At 37.8% G+C, this 27,669-nt stretch overlaps 1 protein-coding gene and 1 non-coding gene across 3 annotated transcripts in view; one reads left to right on the top strand and one right to left on the bottom strand.

The window, feature by feature from the left end:
- Positions 1–27,669, bottom strand: part of CBL (Cbl proto-oncogene) — a 99,330-nt gene that overhangs the window by 50,091 nt on the left and 21,570 nt on the right. For both annotated transcript variants that reach the window (XM_002693082.6, XM_010812517.4), the window contains exon 2: positions 23,106–23,353. In XM_002693082.6, coding sequence (XP_002693128.3) covers positions 23,106–23,353 — 248 coding nt within the window. The remainder of the gene's footprint in view (positions 1–23,105; positions 23,354–27,669) is intronic.
- TRNAG-CCC (transfer RNA glycine (anticodon CCC)) lies at positions 24,308–24,380 on the top strand. The gene has a single exon. It is a non-coding gene; the product is annotated as a tRNA-Gly (tRNA).

The raw sequence follows: 27,669 nt of genomic DNA, 5'->3' as shown, positions 1-27,669 counted from the left end.
CACCAAGAAAATATGGGTCTCTATACAGGCCCATCCTTCCATCTATGAATTCAAGCCCGATGTTCACCTAGAATGCACTGAGAGCAAGATTTCAAAAATGCTTGCTGGGACTTCTGGGGCAGCCCAGTGGTTAAGACTCTGTGCACCAATGCAGGGAGACTGGTTCAATCCTTGGTTGGGGAACCAAGATCTCCGCATGGCCAAAAAGCAAAAGTTAAATTAAATTAAAAAAAAAAACTTGCTGAAGACAGCAGAAGAGACACAGATGTAAAGAACAGACTTTTGGACTCTGTGGGAGAAGGCGTGGGAGGGAAGATTTGAGAGAATAGCACTGAAACACGTATATTACCATATGTAAAACAGGCGACCAGTGCAAATTCGATGCATGAAGCAGAGCACTCAAAGCTGGAGCTCCGGGACAACCCAGAGGAATGGGGTGGGGAGGAAGGTGGGAGGAGGGTTCAGGATTGGGGGACACATGTGCACCTGTTGCTGATTCATGTCGATGTATGGCAAAAACCACCAAAATACTGTAATTAGCCTCCAATTAAAATAAGTTAATTAAAAAAATACTTGCTGAATGAATACTTGCATAAAGAAAATTTCAGTAGCCTTTGAATCATGCCATTTCTTTTTTAAAAGTAATGGAAAATATACACAACATAAAATTTATTACAACTATTTTGAAGTGTATATGTACGACATTTCTCTTAACATTTTCCCCCTCCCATAATTTTTCAATGAGCGTATATCTCTAATTTTTAAAAAATCAAATACTTAGGTCCTGTGGTATTAAGCAGTGCCTTAATCACTCATCAAATCTATGCATAGATTTGCATCTAGTAATTATGCATCTAGTAATAAAAAATACTATTTTTAAAATAAAAAGGTACTATTCAGTCATATACAGGCCTAAAGAGCCCTTCACAATGTTTCATGTCAAGAGAACTTAGCTTGGGGCTTCCCTGGTGGCTCAGTGGTAATGAATCCACCTGCCAATACAGGAGAGACAGGTTCAATCCCTGGTCTGAGAAGACTCCACACACCACAGAGCAACTAGTAAGTCCGTGTGCCACAACTACCGAGCCTATGCTCAGAGGCCAGGTGCCGTAACTACTGAAGCCCGCGTGCCCTAGAGCCTGAGTTCTGTGACAAGTGAAGCCACTGCAATAAGTCCACACGCTGCCACTAAGAGCAGGGTCCGCTCATCACAACCAGAGAAAAGCCCACGCTGCAACGAAGACCCAGCACAGCCATAAATAAGTACAGAAATAAAATTATTTTTAAGGAAACAGAGAACTTAGTTCAAACTCACTGTTAACAGAAATAATGATGAAAGATTTCCTTTCCTAAAAAGCCAGTGGCTTTTTAGTCATGCCCTTTTAAGTTAGAACAGAACAGAAGAAAAGGGATCGCTACAATCTGGCTCAATGTTACAGGGTAAATAAAACATTCAACTAATTATTTTAAATGTAAATAAGAAAAATACCATAAGAATAAGAATGAAACAAGTTAAGATATAGTAACTCTGAATACTTAAATCATTTAGACATATTTTATTAGATGCTAAGCAGGATGAGTGTTTTGCATGTAAAAGGAGTAAGGGAAGGGTTTAAACAAAGAGGAAAGAAAAATGCTAATGGGAGTTTTTTATTCCATTTCTTTAACAAATTTAATACATAGGGTTTTAAGCTTTCAGAACAAAACATACACTTCAGGTTCAATAAACAGCAAGTAAAACTAAACATATATATATATATATGTTTCCAGGATTCAAGTTCACTATGTTTCTAACATTTTCACGCTACTAGGTATCTCTAGCAAGCATTTGCTGCTTTGTATACTACAGTCTGGCAAAAAAGACATTCTTGTAGCCAGCTTTTGAGCTTGTTCTTTAAGATGTCCTAATTTAAATGCAGTTGTAGACTTCACAAGTATTATGGTTTTAGAGCAAGTCTTGGTTGGCACTATTAGAGCAAAGTGATTACAAAAGGTTTTCGCGCATTCTACTCAACATTCACTGCGTACTTCTCTATACTGCTCTGGTCTTATAAAGTCATCACTCATTCTTTGAGGGGAGGCAAGGGCCAGCGTACCTTCATATTCCCTATCTGCATAACCAAGCCTATGTTCTGTTAGATATATTCTGAGTGAAATTCTCTTGCTATGTGAATACCTAATCCTATAGTAAATCACAGTACTGAATATTTGCCTGTTCAAAAGACAGGTCTATTAAAATGTTTTAACTTCCCCAAGTTTATATAGTTTACATTTCATATACTACTTGAAATATGGCCTCCAAGGGATCGTTTCTGTAATATGAAATGAAACACACAATCATTATTCCTTTAGATTCAAACCAAGAAAACCAAAGTAATCGTTAACAAACACTTTGGAGGCTAGCTTAAATTAAAAAGGCCCTGGCACTTAATAACTTCATACACTTGGGTAACGTAGTCTAACTTTCTGAGCCTTGGTTTCCACATCTATAAAGTGAAAAGGCAAAGGTCATGCTCTTTTTGTTCAACATAAAAGAGAGAGTGCCCAATTGATATGTGTGGTGAGACAGGGAGTCAGTAAAGAAGATTAGACCACATTTGAACTTTTCAAGCATACAGAAATCACATGATAAATATTAATGGTATCTGAATTTGGAAAACCCAAACCCCAAATTAAATTTTAGACTGAGACTCTTACTTTCAGCCAAGATGGAATTTGCAGGGACTGGATATGCCCTCTCTGAAAGAACTAAAAAACTGGACAGAATATATAAAATAATGGTTTCCAGACCGTGGACATCATGCAACAGAGGACTGTGATCCCTAAGAGAGGGGAAACAAATGGAGGTGAACTCTTATGGCTGATTACACTTACTGCATGGAGTTTCCAGGTCTCAGCACTCGCAGGGGGGACCCAGGCAGAACCTGACCGTCTCTTCAGTTGAGAAAACAGAATCGAGTCTGGGGAAACCATGGCAGCTGGAGTTCTCAGTACAGAATACAAGAAAGGAGAGACATGCATAGAGAGCACAAGCTCAGGAAATCCACAGCTGAGCACCGATGAGCAAAGGGCAATACCTGAGGTTGGGGACGACCCGTATGAAAGGAGCACAGGACACGCCCCAGTTCTCACATAGGCGGCGGCGGAGGAATCTTATAATTCCGAGAGCACAGGTAATTCTAACACACAGCTAGATTAAAAGCTATTCATCTATCTGGAGAAAACTCTTAAATTTGAAGATACATGCCCCCAGTGTTCATAATAACACTATTAACAATAACCAAGACATGGAAGCAACCTAAACGTCCATCAACAGCTGTATGGATGAAGAAGATGTGGTGTGTATGTGTGTGTGTATACGTGTACACACACACACACACACACAAAATGGAATATTACTCAGCTAAAAAAAAGAATGAAATAATGCCTTTTGCAGCAACATGATGGACCTACAGACTATTACATATCTTCTGTCACCCTGTTTGTTTGTATATATACACTGAGCACATCATGAGATGTGCTGGGCTGAATGAGTTACAAGCTGGAATCAAGATAGGTGGCAGAAACATCAACCACCTCAGATATGTGGATGATACCATTCTAATGGCAGAAAGTGAAGAGGAACTAAACAGCTTCTTGATGAGGGTGAAGGAGGAGAGTGAAAGAGCCAACTTTAAAACTAAATATTAAGCAAACCTAAGATCATGGCATCCGGCCCCACTGTGCTATGCTTAGTTTCTCAGTTGTGTCCGACTCTGTGACTTGCGTTTCTCCAGGCAAGAATACTGGAGTAGGTTGCCAAGCCCTCCTCCAGGGGATCTTTCCAACCCAGAAATCAAACACAGGTCTCTCGCACTGCAGGCAGATTCTTGACCATCTGAGTCACCAGGGAAGCCCAAGAATACTGGAGTGGGTAGCCTATCCCTCCTCCAGGGGATCTTCTCGATCCAGGAATTGAACTGGGGTCTCCCGCACTGCAGGCAGATTCTTTTCCACCTGAGCTACCAGGCCCCATTACTTCATGGCAATAGAAGTAGTGACAGATTTCCTCTTCTTGAGCTCTAAAATCACTGCAGATAGTGACTACAGCCATGAAATCAGATGATTGCTTCTTGGCAGGAAAGCTATGACAAACCTAGACAGTATGTTGAAAAGCAGAGACATTACTCTGCCAACAAAGGTCCATATAGTCAAGGCTATGGTCTTCCCAGTGGTCACATACAGCTGTGAGAGCTGGACCATAAAGAAAGCAGAGTGCCAAACAATTAATGCCTTCAAACTGTGGTGCTAGAGAAGACTCCTGAAAGTCCCTTGGACAGCAAGGAGATCAACCCAGTCAATCTTAAGGCAAATCAATCCTGAATACTCATTGGAAGGACTGACGTTGAAGCTGAAGCTCCAGTATTTTGTTCATCTGATGTGAACAGCTGACCCACTGGAAAAGTCCCTGATGCTGGGAAAGACTGAGGGCAGAAGAAAAAGAGGGTGTCAGAGGATGAGATGGATGGATGGCATCACTGATACGATGGACGTGAACTTGGGCAAACCTCAGGAGACGGTGAGGGACAAGGAAGCCTGGCACACTGCAGTCCATGGAGCTGCAAAGAGTCAGACACAACTGGGCAACTGAACAACATATTTATATCTGAGTATATACATACACACAAAATGGAATATTACTCAGCTAAAAAAAGAACGAAATAACACCATTTGCAGCAATATGATGGACCTAGATCCAGATAATCACAATGGTGTGATCACTGACCTAGAGCCAGATATCCTGGAATGTGAAGTCAAGTGGGCCATAGGAAGCATCACTACGAACAAAGCTAGTGGAGGTGATGGAATTCCAGTTGAGCTATTTCAAATCCTAAAAGAAGATGCTGTGTAAGTGCTGCACTCAATATGCCAGCAAATTTGGAAAACTCAGCAGTGGCCACAGGACTGGAAAAGGTCAGTTTTCATTCCAATCCCAAAGAAAGGCAATGCCAAAGAAGGCTCAAACTACTGTTCAATTGCACTCATCTCACACGCTAGTAAAGTCATGCTCAAAATTCTCCAAGCCAGGCTTCAGCAATATGTGAACTGTGAACTTCCTGATGTTCAAGCTGGTTTTAGAAAACGCAGAGGAACCAGAGATCAAATTGCCAACATCCACTGGATCATGGAAAAAGCAAGAGAGTTCCAGAAAAACATCTATTTCTGCTTTATTGACTAGGCCAAGGCCTTTGACTGTGTGGATCACAATAAACTGTGGAAAATTCTGAAAGAGATGGAAATACCAGACCACCTGACCTGCCTCTTGAGAAATCTGTATGCAGGTCAGGAAGCAACAGTTAGAACTGGACATGGAACAACAGACTGGTTCCAAATAGGAAAAGGAGTCTGTCAAGGCTGTATATTGTCACCCTGCTTATTTAACTTCTATGCAGAGTACATCATGAGAAACGCTGGACTGGAAGAAACACAAGCTGGAATCAAGATTGCCGGGAGAAATCTCAATAACCTCAGATACGCAGATGACACCACCCTTATGGCAGAAAGTGAAGAGGAACTAAAAAGCCTCTTGATGAAAGTCAAAGTGGAGAGTGAAAAAGTTGGCTTAAAGCTCAACATTCAGAAAACGAAGATCATGGCATCCGGTTCTATCACTTCATGGAAAATAGATGGGGAAACAGTGGAAACAGTGTCAGACTTTATTTTGGGGGGCTCCAAAATCACTGCAGATGGTGACTGCAGCCATGAAATTAAAAGACGCTTACTCCTTGGAAGGAAAGTTATGTCCAACCTAGATACCATATTCAAAAGCAGAGACATCACTTTGCCAACAAAGGTCCGATTGGTCAAGGCTATGGTTTTTCCAGTGGTCATGTATGGATGTGAGAATTGGACTGTGAAGAAAGCTGAGTGCCGAAGAATTGATGCTTTTGAACTGTGGTGTTGGAGAAGACTCTTGCGAATCCCTTGGACTGCAAGGAGATCCAACCAGTCCATTCTGAAGGAGATCAGCCCTGGGATTTCTTTGGAAGGAATGATGCTAAAGCTGAAACTCCGGTACTTTGGCCACCTTGAGTGAAGAGTTGACTCATTGGAAAAGACTGTGATGCTGGGAGGGATTGGGGGCAGGAGGAGAAGGGGACGACAGAGGATGAGATGGCTGGATGGCATCACTGACTCGATGGACGTGAGTTTGAGTGAACTTCGGGAGTTGGTGATGGACAGGGTGGCCTGGCGTGCTGCGATTCATGGGGTTGCAAAGAGTCGGACACGACTGAGCGACTGAACTGAACTGAGAGACTATTAAGTGAAGTCAAGCAAATATTATGTATCACTTATGAAACAAATGAATTTATTTACAAAACAAAAATAGACTCAGAGACATAGGAAAAAAACTTATGGTTACCAAAGGAGATAATAGAGGGGCAGAGGTAAATTAGAAGGTTGGGATTAACATATACACACTGCTATACATAAAACAAACAACAAGGACTTAGTGTATAGCATAGGGAACTATACTCAGTATCTAAAATGGAGAAGAATCTGAAATCTCTCTCTCTCTCTCTCTCTCTATATATATATATAATTACACCTCATATACACCTGAAATTAATACAACATTGTACAAAATTAACTATACTTCAATTTTTAAAAGGTTAATATTTTTTTTAAAGTTATTCTGGCCTTGCCTAACAAAGTTTAAAAGGATCAAACTATTTAGCTATATCCCAAAATACAGCTCAAGAATATTTATAAGGATACAGAAGTATAGAGCACCTACCACAGTAAAATTAACAATGTCTAGCATCCAATCAAAAATCAGAAAACATGAAATTGAAGCAATAAGCAAGTGAGGATAAAAATAAATCAATAGAATTAAATCCATGAGTGACACCAATGACAGAACAGACAAGAATATTGAAATAATTATTTTAACTATATTTGTACAAAAAAGCAGAGAAATTCTTGTACATGTTGAAGATATGAAAGACATAAAAAAGATCTAAACCTACCTTCTGGACATGTAAACTAAAATGGGAGGGACTCTCAGCAGATTAACTACTGTAGAAGAAAAGACTAAATAACTCAAAAGCCCAGCGATAGAAAATCCTCAAAATAAAACAGTGGAAAAAAAATGAAGAACAGAATACCAGTGGCCTATGGGGATGACACCAAGTAGGCAAATATACATATAAATGGAGTCCCCTAAGGGGAAGAAAAGAAAATTTTTTTCTGAAGAAGTTAGATAAAAATTTTCTAAAACTATGAATTTTAGACTAAAATAGTACAAAGAACAAATTATGACAGTGTCATATCTCTTTCTCAAGTCCAAGGAAGACATTTCTATTCCACATTTCTATTCCAACCTTTACCCACTGAACTCCTCAAATCAACAATCTAAGCAGCTACATCCTAGCTATAGGACCAGCAATTATTAAAACCTATTTACCAGCCTTGATATTCTGTTCCTTTGAAATGTATAATGGTTCAAACATAAAAGAGGATTAAGATTAGCCTGCCTTGCTCCAGAATTACAAGACAGTACTGGAACAGTATAACATCAAGTCACTCTTCAAGAGACTAAAAGGAACTACATCAAAATAACAGCAGCATGAATCACTATCTTTTTCCTTGCACTACTTTTCAATTCTCTATAACATGGCTGTAGCACTTTTAAAACTTGTATATCAATATAGTAGTTCTCAAAGTGTGCTATGCAACCCCTAGGGGTCTTTGAGACTCTTTCAGAGAGTTTGCAACGTTAAAACTATTTCCATACTACTACTTAAGACGTGACATGATTCATCTTTTCCACTGGGTTGACACTTGCACTGAAGGCACAGAGTCAATGGTGAGTTGTGTCTTGCTGGTGTCCTGGCTGAATCAAGGCAGCAGCCCTGAACGTACATGGAGGCACCGTATTCATCACCATGATTTGCAGTAAAATAAAAAACAAAATGCTAATTGCACTTCAGAATATCCTTGATGAACAGGAAAGACCATTAATTTCTTTAGATTTGGAATATTGAGAATATTTTTTAAAATATTCAGTTCAGTTCAGCTCACTCAGTCGTGTCCAACTCTTTGCGACCCCATGAAACGCAGCACGCCTAGGCCTCCCTGTCCATCACCAACTCCCAGAGTTCATTCAGACTCATGTCCATCGAGTCAGTGATGCCATCCAGCCATCTCATCCTCTTTCGTCCTCTTCTCCTCCTGCCCCCAATCCTTCCCAGCATCAGAGTCTTTTCCAATGAGTCAACTCTTCGCTCAAGGTGGCCAAAGTACTGGAGTTTCAGCTTTAGCATCATTCCTTCCAAAGAAATCCCAGGGCTGATCTCCTTCAGAATGGACTGGTTGGATCTCCTTGCAGTCCAAGAGACTCTCAAGAGTCTTCTCCAACACCACAGTTCAAAAGCATCAATTCTTCGGCGCTCAGCTTTCACAGTCCAACTCTCACATCCATACATGACCACAGGAAAAACCATAGCCTTGACTAGACGGACCTTTGTTGGCAAAGTAATATTACGTGTGACCAAATGATAAGTACCCAAGAAGCATTCTCACTGTAATAACAGTTGTCCTCACAAGAAGCATTCGTGCCATGTTTAGTTAGTTGAAGAAGTTGCTTTTTTTTGAGGAATATCTTCTTTTGTAAGCCATTTTTAAATGTACAATTCTGTAGCATTAAGTACATCCACAATGTTGTATAACTATCACCACTACCCATGTCCAGAATTTTTCATCATTCCAAACAGAAATGTTAGCAATAACTACCTACTCTCCCTCTGCCCAGCCTCCTGGTAACCTCCTTTCTAACTTTCTGTCTCTATGAATTTGCCTAGTCTAGATACCTCATATAAGCAGAATCTTACAATATTTGTCTTTTTGTATCTATTTCACTTAGTACAATGCTTTTAAGTTTCAGCCATGTTGTGGCATGTATCAGAATTTCATTTCTTTTTATAGCTGGATAATATTCCATCACATGAGTACATCACCTATTGCTTGTCCATTTATCTAGTGAGGGACACTTGTGTTGTTTCTACCTTTTGGCTATCAGGAAGAATGCTGCTATGAACTCAGGAGCACAAATATCTAAGTCCCTGCTTTTGATTCTTTGGGGGTAGATACTTAGCGGAATCAGTAAATCATATGGTAATTCCACTTCAACTTTCTGAGGAACCACCAAATTCTTTACAAAGTGATTGCACTATTTTACATCTCCACCAGAAATGGAAAGGGATTCCAATGTCTCTTCACCAATTTTTGTTAGTTTTGCTTTTTTCATAATAGCCACTCTAATAAGTGTGAAGTGGTATCTTGTGGTTTTTATTTATATTTTCTTAATGACATGGAGCATCTTTTCATGCACCTATTGGCCAACTACATAACTTCTTGGGAGAAGTGTCTATTCAAATCTTTTACTCATTTTTGAACTGGGGGTGTGTGTGTGTGTGTGTGTGTGTGTGTGTGTGTGTGTGTGTGTGTGTGTGTGTGTGTTGAGTTGTAGGAGTTCTTTACGTACTCTGGATTTAAATTCCCTAATATAGGCTTTGCAAATATTTTCTCCCAGTTGGTGGTTGTCTTTTCATTCTCTTATTAGTGTCCTTTGATGGATAAAGTTTTTATATTTTGATAAAGTCCAGCTGATCAATTTTTTTTTTTTTTGGTCTATGCTTTTCGTGTTATAACTCAAGAAATCACTGCCCAATCCAACATCATGAAGATCTTCACCTGTTTTAAGGGTTTGGTATTTAGCTCTTTAATTTAGGTCTTTGATCATTTAAAGCTAATTTTTATATGTAATATAAGGTGAAAGTCTAACTTCATTCTTTTAATTGTGGTTATCCAGTTTTGCTAACACCATTCATTGAAAGGACTTGGCATCCTTGTTGAAAATTAATTGGCCATACGTATGAAGGTGTATTTCTGGGCTCTCTGTTTCATTCCATTTGTCTATATGTCTATCCCTATGCCAGTACCACATCATCTTGATTACTGTAGCTTTGTAGTAAAAGTTTTGAAATCAAGAAGTGTGAATCTTCCACCTTTGTCCTTTTTCTAAATTGTTTTGGCTTTTTAAAGTTCCTTAAGATTCTTAATGAATTTTAGGATTAGAGTATCAATTTTTACCAAAATGGCAGCTGGAATTTTAACAGGAATTGCACAGGACCTTTAGATCAATGTGGGTAGTACTACCATCTTAGCAATACTGACTCATTCCTAATCTATGAACATGATATGTCTTTCTATTTATTTGGGTCTTCTTTAATTTCTTTCAGCAGCATTTTGTTGTTTTCAATGTACAAATCTTACACCTCTTTGGTTAAATTTATTCCTAAGTACTTTACTCTTTCTGATTATATTACATTGTCTTAGTTTCATCTTTGGACTGTTCATTGCTGCTGTGTATAAAGAATACAATTCAGTTTTGTGTTTGATGTTGAATCCTATAACTTTGCAGATATCATTTATTGGTTCTGGTAGTAGTGGGTTTTTTTTAATGGATTCCTTAAGATTTTCTACAAACAAGATCATGTCATGAGCAAAGAGAGATAGTTTTACCTCTTCCTTTTCCATGTGGGTGCTTTTAATTTATTTTATTTTGCCTAATCACTCTGGCTAGAACTTCATATGCTGAACAGAAATCATGTTGAATAGAAGCAGTGAAACCAGACATCCTTGTCTTCTCTTTTGAAAAAAAAAAAATTTATTTATTTATTTGGCTGTGCCAGGTCTTAACTGTGGCATGTGGGATCTAGTCCCCTAACCGGGGATTGAACTTGGGCCCCCTGCATTGGGAACATGGAGTCTTAGCCACTGGACCACCAGGGAAGTCCCTTCTGATGTTAGTGGAAAGCTTTCAGTCTTTCACCATTGAGTATAATGTTAGCTGTGGGATTTTCACATATGGCATGGAACACCATTTTTGCTTGAAAGAATGACTAATAGACAAATTATGGTTACTCAGACTTGGCTATTTAGCAGTTTCTCCAAAATAAGCAAAGTGACTTGTCACTTCAAGGAAAACAAGTGATCACCCATCCTCCACTATGAGCTTAACAGCTTCCAAATGAAATTTTTCTAATGATATTTAACTAATGAATGTGATTATACAGTCATGTGTCAACACTTGGAAAATCTACATAACCTAGTGAACCAATATTTTCCAAGTGACCAAGGGATGATGCTATAAAACCATGCAGGGGTAAAAGATTCATTCCAAATGCAAGACAGACCAATGAATTTTGATGTAACCAAGTACAAAATGTTGTCTGAGGCAGTTTAAGAGATTTGCAAAAATGGAGAGATACTTATTTTTTAAAATATTTCCCAAGGAGTTCCCTTAGGAACTAGTGGTCAGTCTCCTTGGTTGCCTAGTGGTTAGAATTCCAGGCTTTCACTGCTGTGGCAGAGGTTCAGTACCTGCTCAGGGAACTAAGATCCCACGAGCCACGTGATGTGGCCAAAAAAGAAAATTTTTTTTCTGTTAAAATGTTCTCATGTTTTAAAAAATATTTTATGTTAATATGTAATGGGCTTATTATTAAATGTTATTTTAAATATTTTCAATTTCTTGGTTTTAATAGTGATATGGTAAATAGGGCTTCCCTGGTGGCTCACTGGGTAAAGCATTTGCCTACAATACAGGAGACCCGGGTTCGATCCCTGGGTCGGGAAGATCCCCTGGAGAAGGAAATGGCAACTCACTCCAGTACTCTTGCCTGGAAAATCCCATGGTCTGAGAAGCCTGGTAGGCTACAGTCCATGGGATCGCAAAGAGTCGGACACGACTGAGCAACTTCACTTCACTTCTTCATAGTAAATATTGGTAGATATATAATCCACATACATGAAAGTTCTTTGAGGTCTTCTTTGAGGAAAAAACTATATCAGTTAACAACAGCTCTATACGACAATGTAGATATTTGTTTTAAAACAAACAAACTGTACTTTAGGCACTTATATTCAGCCAAACACCTACATTAGAATTTCTTAAGATCTTATCATCAATATTAACAATTAACCACAGTAATTTATGATTAACTGGTCTGCAAGTGCTGTCATATTATAGTTGTACAGGATGGTGTTAAGAACTAAATGTGACTCTTCACCTTCATTAAACTTCACCCTATCCATTTGAGCCCAGTTCTCTAGTCTCTCAAGCTGAGAACTTGGGACTTTGACTAGGTTCACTGAACTCAACTGAACCTACCAATCATGTTACTATAAGAAATGGGAAGTTCAGGATTGTCTTTGTAAATCCAAGTTGTCACCTAAGAAGTATCAACATCTTTTTCTTCTTTCAAAAAATAATTTGGTTGATTATATATTAATTGGAGAAAATTGATAAAAGATATAAATAGAAAGAAAATTAAAATTACCTCTAATTCCAATACCTAGAAATAACTACTGTTGATATTTCAGTATCATTCCTTCTATGTTTTTTCTATATTTCTTAAATACATTTTACAAAAATGTGATCTTATTAGTTACAGATACAATTCTGTAGCCTCTTTTCCTTTATAAAAATATTATAGTCATCATGTACATTATATCCGTAGGACTTATTCATCTTATAATTAGAAATGTGTACCTTTTGCCATTTTTACTATTTCTTTAATATACTGCCTATCAAAAATCTTTATTGACAGAAACTTGTATGTCTACATAGCACACCTTATCTTCTCTTATGTATGTAATTAATCTTATGTTGGACATTTAGGTTGTCTCCAGTTTTTCCCTTTTACATACAGCATCTAAATGAATAGCTTCGTAACTGCATTTTAACCCAAATCGCTTCTCTGTTCTTTCTGATAAATCACCCTCCAGAAAGGCTAAACCAGTTTCATTCTACCACAGCCAGGTATGAGTGCTCACATTCCTGTACCCCGTCCTTTGAAACATTAGTTATAAGTAGATTTTCCTTTTTTTTGTCTTTTTGCTAATTTTACAGGCCAAAAGGAAATTTTTTACGACTAACAAATTGATAGAAGGGCTTCCCTCATAGCTCAGTCGGCAAAGAATCTGCCTGCAATCCACTTCTTTCATGGATTACTTATTTCCTTTGCTAGTTTTGTATTTAGAGAGAATTTGAGGAGGGGAAGGAAGGATATTTCTTTTTTTTTTTTAACTGAAGTATATTTACAATGTTGTATTAATTTCTGCCATACAGCAAAGAGATTCAGTTATACATATATATACATTCTTTTTTATATTCTTTTCCATTACAGTTTATCACAGGATATTAAATATAGTTCCCCATGCTATACAGTAGGACCTTGCTGTTTATCCATTCTGTATATACTAGTTTGCATCTGCTAACTCCCAAATCTCACCCCACCTCCCTTCCTTCGGCAACCACAAGTATGTTCTCTATACCTGTGAGTGTCTGTTTCATAGATAAGTTCATTTGCATCATATTTTAGATTCCACATATAAGTGATATCATACAGTATTTGTCTTTATCTGACTGACTTCACTTAGTATGATAACCTCTAGGTCCATCCGTGTTGCTGCAAATGGCATTATTTCATTCTTTTTTTATGGCCAAGTACTAGTTCATGATGTGTGTGTACAAAGGTGTGTGTGTGTATTCCACATCTTCTTTATCCATTCTTCTGTTGAAAGATATTCAGGTTGTTTCTATGTCGTGGCTATTGTGAATAGTGCTGCTATGAACACAGTGGTGCATTTATCGTTTTGAATTATTGTTTTCTCTGGATAAATACCCAGGAGTGGAACTGCTGGATCATAAGGCAATCCTATTTTTAGTTGCTTTTTTTTTTTGAGGAATATCCATACTATTTTCCACAGTGGCTGCACCAATTTACAGTTCTACCAACAGCATAGCAGGGCTCCGTTTTAGAGAGAGTTCTTTTGTTTTTGTTTTTTACTGTGTTGGCTATTTTAATCTATTCTCTACTTTCTTCCTTATTGTGCCCCATCTGAAGTCTCCTTTGATGATTTCTCTCCCCAACCAGACATCCTGGCTTTATATACTATTCTGAATATTACCAAAATTCTCTCTCTATTCCAGATCTCTCCTTCTAAACTCCAAACTCTAATATACGCAATTGCCTGCTTGATGTATCACCTTAGATGGCTCATGAGAATATTTCAAACTTAAAGCTGTCCAAAATGGAAATCTTAATTTCCCTTACTCTCAACTAACTTTTCCCATCTCTACTCCGAATTCTCCATTTTAGTAAATGCTGCCACCAGTTGGCAGAGTTAATGACCACAAACCTACAAAGCATCCCTGCCCATTCTTCTCACCATTCTCTTGTCCAATCCACTAGCAATTCTTACTGAGTCTAGCTCCACTCTATTTTCCTTCCTTTCAACTTTCTCATCCTTAACCTAAGTTATCTCATCTCTTATCTGGTCTATAGCAGTAATCTTTTAACTTATTCCCTCTACTTTCATCACTGCTACCTCCACGAGCCTAATCCATTTCCCACACAACAGCCAATACTAGCACTGCAAAATAAAAATCAGATCATGACCTTCCCTGGTTATTTATACCTTTCCATGGCTTCCCATTAGATCATCCACTTGCTCAAACCAGAAACCTAATCCAATGCATTTACAAGTCATGTTATGCAAGCTTTAAAACACCTCAAGTTCTGCCCAAACTCAACACAGATCTAAGCCACCATCATCTACCAATAGGATTTGCCATACTTGTTGACACCTATTTTCAGGCTACTAGGGAAAAACTACAGCAGTAACAAATTCTGCCATTTCTTTGTGAATCACCACTCTTCCACTGGAGGATAACCTGGAAACCAAAAGAATACTGGTTCAGTGGTTATATTTTTGAAACAAATGTAAAAGACAGAACATAAGGTTATAATTTTGTTGTTCAGTCATTAAGTCATGTACAACTCTTCGCAATAAGCATCGTGAGAAAAGGGACTATCTTCTGTTTATTGCTGTATCAGTGCTCCTAGAGCAGTGCCTACCACAGAGAAAATACTCACTACTATTTTTTCTTTAATGAATGGTTAGCACATAAGCTTTTATCTATTTCTGAATTCTTCCTGGCTGAATATAACAAAACCAAATTTTGATAATTTCAGTTTATAACCACCTCTAAAAAGATAATATACACGCAACAGAAAAGTTTAACTTCCAAAATGAATACAATAAGACAATGACAATACAGCAAGATAATTTTAAAATTAACTGCACCATATAATCCCACTCAGCTTCTACTATAACATCCTGCACACTAAGGAAAACAGGTGCAAAAACCAGAATTAAAGATAAAAGGCAAGAAAACAGCTTATGGTTTTCACTTAATTCATTTTTTATAAAGTCTCGGAGAAGGCAATGGCAACCCACTCCAGTACTCCTGCCTGGAAAATCTCATGGACGGAGGAGCCTGGTAGGCTAAGAAAAATGATGGCAAATTTATCTTCAGAGAAGTTAATTCATCTAATATCCTCTCTAAAATAAAAACAGGAAGTAACTGTATTACATACTGACAGACACTTATGTACACTCTTCTACAGAATATTTAAGGGATAAGCTCCTTAACATCCAGTCTGGGAACAAATTCCCTCATGTACATGGTTTGAGGGAACAGATATGTTCCCCAAGCCATAGCAGGTTTGTTTAGAAGTGACACTTTGCCCATGTTTGACTAATCATAGAACTAAGTTTTTCTTTTAGAGTTGATTGGTCCATAGATAATCAATTGGTCTATACCAAGCCTAAAACAAAAGGGGTATCAAGACGCAGATGCCCTGCTATGGTGGAAACCTGTAAGATGTAAATCTTGGGTTTAGCAGAGGCCAGCTGTTGCTTTTGCTCAGTCGCTGAGTTGTGTCTCATTCTTTGTGACCACATGGACTGTAACGTGCCAGGCTGTCTGTCCATGGGATTTCCTAGGCAAGAATACTGGAGTGGGTTGTCATTTTCTTCTCCAGGGGACCTCCCAGCCCAGGGATCAAACCCGCATCTCTTGTATCGGCAGGTGAATTCTTTACCACTGAGTCACCTGAGAAGCCTCTAGCAGAGACCAGATTTCAGATAGTAATCTGCATTGAGAGAATACAGGTAGTGTCCTGGCAGCATTCTCAACCCTGATTTCAGTTACTCCTTGGGCTTGCCTGCATTCTTGTCCTTAATGCAACTCAAGATACTCACTTTTTCTAGAATTTTAAGAGTCCAAAAATCTTCCTTTCCCAAGAAGAAAAACCAGGAGCAAATCATAAAAGGCCTATAACATTTTTTTGTGATTAAAAAAATAATAATAAAGAAATAGAAACTTTCTCAACCTGATAAAGGGCATCTATGAAAATCCCACAGTTAACATTATACCCAGTGATGAAAGGCTGAAAGCTTTCCTCCTAATATCAGGAACAAGACAAGGATGTCTGTTTCTCACTACTTCTATTCAACATAATTTCTATCCAACACATGAGGTTCTAGCTAAAGTGATTCAGCAAGAAAAATAAATTAAAAGCACCCGCATGGAAAAGGAAGAGGTAAAACTATCTCTATTTGCACATGATATGATCTTGTTTGTAGAAAATCCTAAAGAATCCATTAAAAAAAAAAAAAAAAAAACCACTACCACCAGAACCAATAAATGATTTCTGCAAAGTTACAGGATTCAAAATCAAACACAAAACTTCACAAAACTGAACCATATTCTTTCTACACAGCAGCAATGAACAATCTAAAGATGAAACTAAGAAAAAACAATTTCATATAATAGCATCTGAAAGAGTAAAGTACTTGGGAATAAATTTAACCAAAGAGGTAAATGATTTGTACACTGAAAACAAAATGCTGCTGAAAGGAATTATAAAGACCCCAAAATAAATGGGAAGTCATCCCACGTTCATAGATTGGGAAGACTTAGTATTGTTGGGATAGCAGTAATTCCTGCACTGATCTAAAGGTCCTGTGCAATTTCAATTAAAATTCCAGCTGCCCTTTTGGTAGAAATTGGCATGCTAATCCTAAAATTCATAAGAATCTCAAGGGACTTCAAAAAAGGCAAAACAATTTAGAAAAGGGACAAAATTGGAAGATTCACACTTTCTGATTTCAAAACTTTACTACAAAGTAAATTACTGAAATTACTACAAAGAAATTTACTACAGTAATTAAGATGCTGTGGTACTGGCATAAAGATATATATACAGAAAGCTAAAGTGAGTTGCTCAGTTGTGTTTGACTCTGCAACCCCATGGACTGGAGCCCACCAGGCTCCTTTACCCATGGAATTCTCCAGGCAAGAATACTGGAGTTGGTTGGCATGCCCTTCTCCAGGGGATCTTCCCAACCCAGGGACTGAACCCAGGTCTCCCACATTGCAGACAGATTCTTTACTGTCTGAGCCACCAGGAAAGGCATAAGGATAGACATATAGACCAATGAAATAAAATAGAGAGCCCAGAAATACAACTTCACACACATGGTCAATTAATTTTCAACATGGATGCCAACTTCATTCAGTGAGAAAAGGACAGTCTTTTCAACAAATAGTGCTGGAAAAACTGGATGACCACATTCAAAAGAATTAAGTTGGACCCTTACCTTACACCATAAACAAAAATTAACACAAAATGATCATAACTGTAAACTTCACGATCTTGGATTAGGTACTGGTTTCTTTGCTATGAAGCTTCCCTGCTGGCTCAGACAGTAAAGAATCTGCCTGCAATGTAGATCTGGGTTTGATCCCTACATTAGGAAGATCCCCTGGAGAAGGGAATGGCAATCCACTCCAGTATTCTTGCCTGAAGAATTCCATGAACAGAGGTACAGCCCATGGCGTCACAAAGAGTCGGACACAACTGGGCAACTAACACTGTCACTTTCACTGTTGGCTATGAAATCAAAGCACAGGAACCAAAGAAAAAAATGACTGAACTTCATCAAAATTAAAAAGTTTCATGCTTCAGGGACATCCCTGGTGATCCAATGACTAAGACTCTGCACTCCTAATCCAGGGGGCCCAGGTTCGATCCCTGGTCAGAGTACTAGATCCCACATGCCCCAGCTAAGAGCCTGTGTACTGCAACTAAGATCTGGTGCAACCAAATAAACACTTCTGTGCTTCAAATGATACTATCAAGAAAGTGAAAAGATGACCCACAGAATGGGAATAAAGTTTTATAAATCATATATCTGGTAAGAATCTGGGCTTCCCTGATAGCTCAGTTGGTAAAGAATTTGCCTGCAATGCAGGAGATGTCAGTTTGATTCCTGGGTAGGGAATACCCCCTGGAGAAGGAAAAGGCTACCCACTCCAGTATTTTTGGGCTTCCGTTGTGGCTCAGCTGGTAAAGAATCTGCCTGCAATGTGGGAGACCTGGGTTCAATCCCTGGGTTGGGAAGATCCCCTGAAGAAGGGAAAGGCTACCAAATTATACTACCAAGAAAGTGAAAAGATGATCCACAGAATGGGAATAAAGTTTTATAAATCATATATCTGATAAGAATCTAGTATCCAGAATATGTAAAGAACTCTTACAACTCAACAATAAAAAGACAAGTTGTTGTTCAGTCCCTAAGCTGTGTCTGACTCTTTGCGATCCCACTGACTGCAGCACACCAGGCTCCCCTGTCTTCCACTATCTCCCAGAGTTTGCTCAAATTCACGTGCACTGAGTCAGTGATGCTATCTAACCACTTCATCCTCTGATGCCCCCTTCTCCTTTTGCCTTAAATCTTTCCCAGCATCAGGGTCTTTTCCAGAGAGTAAGCTGTTTGCATTAGGTGGCCAAAGTACTGGAGATTCGGCATCAGTCCTTCCAATGAATATTCAGGTTGATTTCCTTTAGGATTGACTAGTTTGATCTCCCTGCTGTTCAAGGGACTCTCGAGAGTCTTCTAAAGCACCACAGTCCAAAAGCATCAATTCTTCGGCACTCAGCCTTCTTTATGATCCAACTCTCATATCCTTACCTGACTAATGGAAAAACTATAGCTTTGACTAGATGGACCTTTGTTGGCAAAGTGATATCTCTGCTTTTTAATATTCTGTCTAGGTTTGTCATAGCGTTCCTTCCAAGGAGCAAGTGTCTTTTATGGCTGTAGTCACCGTCTGTGATTTTAAAGCCCAAGAAAATAAAATCTTTCACTGCTTCCACTTTTTCCCCTTCTACAGGCCATGAAGTGATAGAACCGGATGCCAAGTAACCCAGGTCAAAAAAACAAGCAGAGGACTCAAACAGACATTTTTCCAGAGAACATACACAAGCAGAGAATAAACATATAAAAAGACTGCTCATTTTATTACTTATTAGGGAAATGAAAATCAAAACAATGAGTATCTACTTCATACCCAGTAAGATGGCTATAACAAAAAAAATATAAGTATTGGTGAGAAGTTGGAACTCTTATATATTGCTTGGGGAATGTAAAATGGTGCAGCTGCAGTGGAAAACAATTTGGTGGTTCCTCAAAATGTTAAATACAGAATTACCATATGACTCAGCAATTCCACTCCTAGATATATATCCAATAGAACTGAAAACATATAGTCTCGCAAAAAATTGCGCATAAATGTTCATAGCAGCATTATTAGTAATAGAAACCATCCAAATGTCTGTAATCAAAATGCCAATACAATATCAATAAAATATAATTACAGTATAAATACCCTGGTAGCACGGTAGAAAAGAATCCGCCTACCAATGCAGGAGACACAGGAAACAAGGGTTCAATCCCCAGGTCAGGAAGACCCTTGGGGAAGAAAATGGCAACCCACTCCAGTAATCTTGCCTAGGAAATCCCATGGACAGAGGTGCCTGGTGGACTATGGCCCATGCAGTCACAAAGAGTTGGATATGACTTAGCGTGCACACACACACACAAATACAATATAAATATAATTTTGCCATAAAAAGGAATGAAGTGATGATCTATGCTATAAGATGGATGAATGGGAAAACACGCTAAGTCAAAGACACTAGACAAAAAAGGCCATATGTAAATGAAATGTTTATTACAGGCAATCCACAGAGACATAAAGTAAATATTATTGATCACCAACGGCTGGGGAGAAGCAGGAGTAGGGAATGGCGAGTGACTGCTAATGAAAATGAGGCTTCTTTTTGGGGTGATAAAAATGTTCTGGAATTAAGTGGTAGTGACAGTTGCACAACTTTGTGAACACACTAAAAACTACTAAATTATATATTTTAAAAGGGTGAATTTTATGGTATATGAATCCTATCTCAATTTTTAAAACTGCATAGGAAAAAAGCCTACTAACAACCAAAATACAGATCACAAAGATCATAAAGCCATATATTTTTCCTTTACCAAAAAAAAATTGTATTCTCACCTCAAATTTATTTATTCCCACTTTATATATAATTTGTACAAGCCTGGTTGTATGGTCAAGCCTATAGTGGATTAAAAGCTTTATATTAGGGGAAATGAAATTGATACCAACAGACATACTGACAGTAAGATTTTTTTAAAAAAGCAAAAGAACTTACAAGTATCTTGTGAAGCCACGTAGTAAGAGCAAACTGGTCTATGCATTTCATTGCATGTATGTGTGCCTGCTGAGTCGCTTCAGTCATGTCTGACTCTTTGTACCCCTATGGACTATAGCCCGCCAGACTCCTCTGTCCATGGGATTCTCCAGGCAAGAATATTGGAGTGGGTTGCCATGGCCTTACCCAGGGGATCTTCCCCGTCTAGGGACTGAACTTGTTTCTTATGTCTCCTTCACTAGCAGGTGGGTTCTTTATCACTAGCACCATTTGGGAAGTCCCACGTACTTCATCAGGTTATGCTTACTAATGACAAACAGCCTGACCCAACAATCTATGTTTATAGTAATGAAAGTAATGAAGATGATTAATATAATAAGAGCTAACCCACTCATTATTTTCCATATGCCAATCACTGTTCTAAGCACCAAACATTTACTTATCAAATTCCCAACAAGCAAATTCACTGTTCTAAGTACCAAACATTTACTTATCAAATTCTCCACAAGAAAAATTATATTATTATCTCATTTTACAGATGAGGAAACCAAGGAATCACACTAAGTAAGTGGAAAAGTTAAGATTCAAACTAAGGCAGCTGGCTTCAGAGTTAATTCTCTTCTTAACCAGTAGACTATCCTGCCTCTCAGTGATGAATTATCAGTCATAAAAATTTAAAAAAGTAAAATGTCAGTCAATGTTCAGTGTGCTCCAAAAAGACTGAAAAATCTACAATTTTTGTTTCATTATTTTAAAAAAGCTGTAGTCCATGAGGTCACAAAGAGTTGCACGACTTAGCAACTGAACAACAATTCAAAAAATAAATAAATAAAACCTTTTCTATAGCAGCATGTTATCAACAGGAGAAATTCTAGAGGTCAAAAAACAGCTCTTTACAATCTGACTCCAACCTGTATTTCCAGCTTATCTATCTCCCCTAGTTCTAGCCAAACCAGACCGCTCACGTTCTTTAAACAGAGCCTGCATTTTCATGCCACTGTGTTAAAGGCCTTTGCTTCACTTCTCTGCCTAGAAAATTCCTTCAAAAGATCCTTCAAAATCTAGCTCAAATAATACTTTCTCTGTGCCACCTTCCCCGATGCCACTAGGCAACACTGTTCATACAGCATTTTGTACATATTTTTATTAAAGCATTTATCACATGACATCAGAATTAAATGCTTAACTCTTCTTTTCACCTCCTAGAATTAGAACCTAGTACACTGTGGATGATAAATAAAATTATTCTTAAGTTACGGTACTTAATAAAGTCCAAAATTACTTTTATTTTAATTTAGCAATACAAAATGACTGATTAGCTAATGTCTAAGTAGTCACGGTTTTAACAAAAGCCATAAAATTTAAATAATTTAAGTAGACAAAGGTCATTTTCATATAAATTAGGTATTATAAAAGTTCCTACAAATAGAATTCAGTCACCAGAAATCTTCTTAAGAAGAAAATTCTAATACTCTAGACCAAACCTGAGTCATTTGTCACAGTAAAGTTAACATGAGTAATGATGTGGGTAAAATTTTAAGTGAAAGATGAAAGTTCCCAGAATCTAAGCCAACAGAATCAAAGTCTACAAGGATACCATTTAATAAATTACTCCTTGGCACATTGACTGAATGCCCTCAGAAATTATTGTCCCTCCCAATTCAAGTCACTCCTCAAGAGTAAGTTACTCCCTAAAAAGTTCTAACAGAATTTATATCTTATTACTTGTTCCAGGTGAGTTAATATTTAATTCCGACTGGACAAAACACAACTATACAATACATGCAATCAATCTATTTCTCTCCCAATACATAATTTACAACAACCAAGCCAATAACACACGGAACCGCCAATACAGTTTTTAGCATTTAATAATTACAAAAGAATACTTAATGGTTCCTCAAATATTTATTGAATTAACTGCATTTTGCCAATTCTATTTGAAAAGTATTCTATTTTCTCTATTTGAAAAGCTACCTTACCTATAAAGAAAATGTCATTTCACTTAGGTTTATTTTTTTTTTTAAGTTATCCAAACTACTAGCTAATTTTTTTCTATTATCCCCAACTTATAACCTTACTTAATATGCTACCAGCTCAGGCAAATGAGGCTTCCCAGATGGAGCTTGTGGTAAAGAACACGGCTGCCAATGCAGGAGACGTATGTAAGAGACACAGGTTTGATCCCTAGGTGGGGGAAGATCCCCTGGAGAAGGGCATGGCAACCCACTCCAGTATTCCTGCCTGGAGAATCCCATGGACAGAGGAGCCTGGTGGGCCACAGCTCATGGTCCAAATCTGACCCCTTACTATTTACTGTCAACTCCAACTTCTTTCTTTCAAACTCACCTATCCACAAACTTCCAGATCTCTAAAAAACCGCCTGTCTCCAGCTCATCTTCCTGACTGTAAGTCACTCACTTTTCAGAGGTTAAATGAATGATCAGAGCTAGGGATGGATCACTACCCTCCAAGGCAACCTTTAACACAAAACACAGCTTTAAGTCAAAATGTTAACTTTGCATTCTATTTCTGTTGACATAAAATTAAAACCAACTCCACTATTTCTACGTGTTACCCATTCGGGCAGTCACAGACCTGAATAAATATTTGTGTAGTATTCTCCATTACCTAGGCTGAGAATTCTCCTCATACATTCTTTCTTTCCCCTCCTTGAAGAGGCTTATGGTCTGCTTAGTTTTCTTCATCAAATTCTCCATGAACACCCTAAAATACTCATTTTCTCCAAGTGTCTCCATCTTCCCCTCATATCTTGACAAGATAGTGCGGAGATGCTGGTAGGTATCTGGCAGCAGGTCTAAGATATAAGGTGGGCTATTCTTTAGCGCCAGCTTTGGGTTCTGACACAACCGCACCACCTGCAACAAACGGAAAAGAAGGACTATTACTTGGAGGATCTTACGGGCAACTTCCTTTTTTAAATTTAAAAAAGTTATAAAATATGTGCTCTTTTGCAAAAATATGAAAAATGCACAAGAATATAAGAAATGATCCATAACACCCCCCTACAGGCAATCACTTTTAGCAGTCCCCCAAAAGGGTGGGTTCTTAAAACTGTATTTAACAGTTCAGATAACACACAGAAGACTAAACAATTGGGGTGGGGGAGACACCCACACACATGCCTAAAAAAAGCTAGACGAAGTACAGCAAGTTCCTTTGAAATGCATGGCTCATCCCACAACAGAACAAAGAAAATTTCCAGGGGCACAAACAAAGAACATGGCTGCCCTGGGAGGAAAACCTTGGAAACATAGGAGCCTAGAGCTTTGACGACCACTGGGGGACAGGAGCACAGGCTCTTGGACCCAGCAAAGACCCAGCAAAGAGTTGAAACCAACTCTTTCAAGACACCATTTCTTCCCATTTAAATGCAAGACTCTCAGAATGTGCTTGGTGATTCATTTTACCTTCTTTTAAACTTTTTTGAGTTCTTAGCTTTAAGTAGTTCTCTTTTTAAAAAACATATAGTCAGATTTTTTTAATCCAATGTAACAATCTTTGTTTTTTGACTGGTGAGTTTAGTACATTTTCTATTCGTTATAATGATTAATGATTTGTATTCATTCCTATTCTTATTTAGCACTTTCCATTTACATAGATTTTTCTGTGTCTGAAAAAAACATAAATTAGTGGAACAATAACGTCTATTTCAGTAAAGAAATAGACCCACACATATATAGACCCTTGACTTATCACAATGGAGTGATGATCTTTCCAAAAACAGTAGTGGTACAATCACACAGGAAAAAAAGAAAGTCAAACTAAACCCTCACCTTATACTATACAATAAACAAAACAAATCAAGGACTTCCCTGGTGGTCCAGTGGTTAAGACTCTGCACTCCCAATGCAGGGGACACAGGTTTGATCCCTGGCCAGGGAACTAAGATCCCATGTGCTATACAGCATGGCCAAAAAATAAGATAAATAAAATAAAAAGAATCCACTCTTCAAAAAAAAAGACAAAACAAAACAAAAAACCTAGATGGGTTCTAGATCTAAATGTGAAAGGCAGCTTTAGAAGATAGGAAAACTATCTTTCATTACCTCATGATGGAGAAAAAATTCTGAAACAGGACCATAAATACATTAGCAATAAAGGAAAATATTAAAGTCTACTACACTCTAAAAGAACTTCTAGATACCATGAAAGAGTAAAAATGCATGTACAGAAACAGAGAAGATATTCATAATATGTATATATTAAGACATATATATATATATGTCCAGAATATATAAAGAGCATCTACAAATCAGTAAAGAAGATACAACCTAATACAAAATGAACAGAAGACTTGAACAAGAACACAACAAAAGAAGATATCCAAATAACCACTAAACATACGAAATGGTCCTTGGTCTTATTAATCATTTTAATTTCATTAAAATGAAAATCATATGCTCACAACTACCACTACATACACCAAACTGGTAATGCTAATCACTGGAAAGGAGCAAGGACCTTCATATACTACTGGTGGGAATCCAAGCTAATAAAACCGCCTTGAAAAACAGTTCAGCACTATATTGTCAGGCTAAAGATTTATATGCTGTACGAACCTGCAGATCTCCACCTGGAAAGGTATACTAGGATACACATACAAAAATATGTAACACCTAACAACTACAAACAACCCAAATGTCCATCAACAGTAGAGTGGATAAATTGTAGTATATTTATTAGCAATAATACACTACGATATTGGAGAAGGAAATAGCAACCCACTCCAGTACTCTTGCCTGGACAAGGACAGAAGAGCCTGGCAGGCTACAGTCCATGGTGTCGCAAGAGTCGGACACGACTTAGTGACTACACCACCACCACCACACTACCACGTGGATGCTCCTCTCAAAACAGATCTAAAGAAACCAGAAAACAAAATATACACATATATGACTACACTACTGTTACAAAGATATCCCATTAAATTGTTGAGATGTGCATACATAGGTGGTAAAAATGTGAGTAACAGAAAAAAATAAACTTTATTTTATTTGCAGCTGATATAACTGTCCATGATTAAAATAAAGGAGAACTGACAAACCATTAGAAACAAACAGTCTAACAGGTTACTGGATTCAAAAGTAACCTGGATTCAAAGCCAATAAACCAAAACAGTATTCATAAACATTTTATAAATAATTTGAAAACATGATTTTAATTGTTGTCATTTTAAATGGCTTAAATAAAATTTTAAGGCTCCTAGGAATACATCTAACAATGTGCAAGACTTGTATGAAGAAAATTATTAAACTTTACTGAAGAACGTAAAAACAGAAATTAAGGAAGAATTGTATCATGTTTAAGGAAATGTCACTTCTCCCCCAAGTTAGTATATAAAGTCAGGGCACTTCCTATCAAAACCCCAAAGAGCTTTTTCGCAGAACTTAACAAGTTGATCCCAAACTCACATGGAATAAAAACAAACGAAAACCAGTCAAGCCTATTTTGAAGTAGGGGGTATTTACCCAATGGGCTATCAAGACTCTTTCACATCTTATAATTAAAATAATGTGATATCACCCAAAGACAGATAAATGACCAAATGGATAAGAAGAGAGACCAAACAGAGACACACACGTATAGAAATTCAGTATCAGAAGCGGCATTACAAATAAGTTCACGAGGAGTTCCCTGGTGATCCAGTAGTTAGGACTCTGCACTTTACTTCGGGGGCACAGGTCCTCTCCCTGGTCAGGGAACTAAGATCCTGCATGCCCTGAGGCATGGCCAAAAAAAAAAGCAAACCCACAAAACAATTAAAGAGAAAAACTACTGGAAAACTGGTTATCCATATGGAAAAAAATATATCCCTTACACATTACGTAAGAAGTAAATTTGCAGTGAATTAAAGATTTTGTGCAGAGAAAAAGCTTTGAAGATTTTAGGAAAAAAATTTGGAAAATATTTGTTGAACTTTATGATCTCAAAGGGGAAGTATTACTTAAGACACACAAACAAATCATAACCGTAAACAAAACAAAAGACAACCCACAGAATGGAAGAAAATGTTCTCAAACAAAGCAACTGACAAGGGATTAATCTCCAAAATATACAAACAGCTCATTCAGCTCAATTTCAAAAAACAAACAACCTAAGCAAAAAATAAGAGGAAGATCTAAATAGACACATCTTCAAAGGAGACATACAAATGGCCAAACACAGGAAAAGAAGCTCAACATCATTAATTAGTAGAAAAATGCAAATCAAAACTACAGTGAGGAAATCACCTTACACTGGTCAGACTGCTGCTGCTGCTAAGTCGCGACAGTCGTGTCCGACTCTGTGCAACCCCATGGATGACAGCCCACCAGGCTCCCCCATTCCTGGGATTCTCCAGGCAAGAACACTGGAGTGGGTTGCCATTTCCTTCTCCAGTGCATGAAAGTGAAAAGTGAAAGTGAAGTCGCTCAGTCGTGTCAGACTCTTCGAGACCCCATGGACTGTAGCCTACCAAGGCTCCTCTGTCCATGAGATTTCCTAGCCATCATCAAAAAGTCTACAAATGGGGGGCTAGTGGTTAGGATTCTGGGCTTTCAACTGCATGGCCTGGGTTCAATCCCTGATCAGGGAACTGAGATCCTGCAAGCCGAGATGTGCGCCAAAAAAAAAAAAAATTTCTTACACTTAAGGCATGATTTTGTTGTGCAGAATATAACTGGCTTTCTTTTAATCCATCCTGACAATCTTTGGTTTTAACTAATTTGACCTGTTTACACTTCAATTATGAAACTTATTATTGCAGGCCAAATACTGCCAATTTCATATGGTTCACTTAATAAGTTCTGACAGTATAGTGAATAATAAAATAATTCACTGTTTCCAATGGGTGTCTCTCGTTTCATATTCCTTTACCTCCCCTTTCTAGCCCTCATTTAGTTTTCCTGTTTATTGTCCCAATTTTCGCCATTAGCTTGTCAAATATATATTCTTCTGCTACTCTTTAAAGGAACACCTTAGTAATTATAAAATGCACTCTGACTCATGAAAACTTCTATCAAGTAGTACTTCTACACTTCCCAGACAATGCAAGGGACATGGAGCACTAACTCCGTTTACTCTTTTCAAGTCATGTGCTATTACTATCATACATTTTAATCCCAAATAGCATATCAAGTTCGTAAGTCATTATTACTATTTATTATTTTATACAGACAACATTCATTCATAT

The sequence above is a fragment of the Bos taurus genome, chromosome 15 (genome assembly GCF_002263795.3).
Source record: "Bos taurus isolate L1 Dominette 01449 registration number 42190680 breed Hereford chromosome 15, ARS-UCD2.0, whole genome shotgun sequence".
NCBI classification, from domain to species: Eukaryota; Metazoa; Chordata; class Mammalia; order Artiodactyla; family Bovidae; genus Bos; species Bos taurus.
The sequence above is the reverse complement of the archived record's forward strand: the minus strand, read 5'-3'. Positions and strand labels throughout refer to the sequence as shown.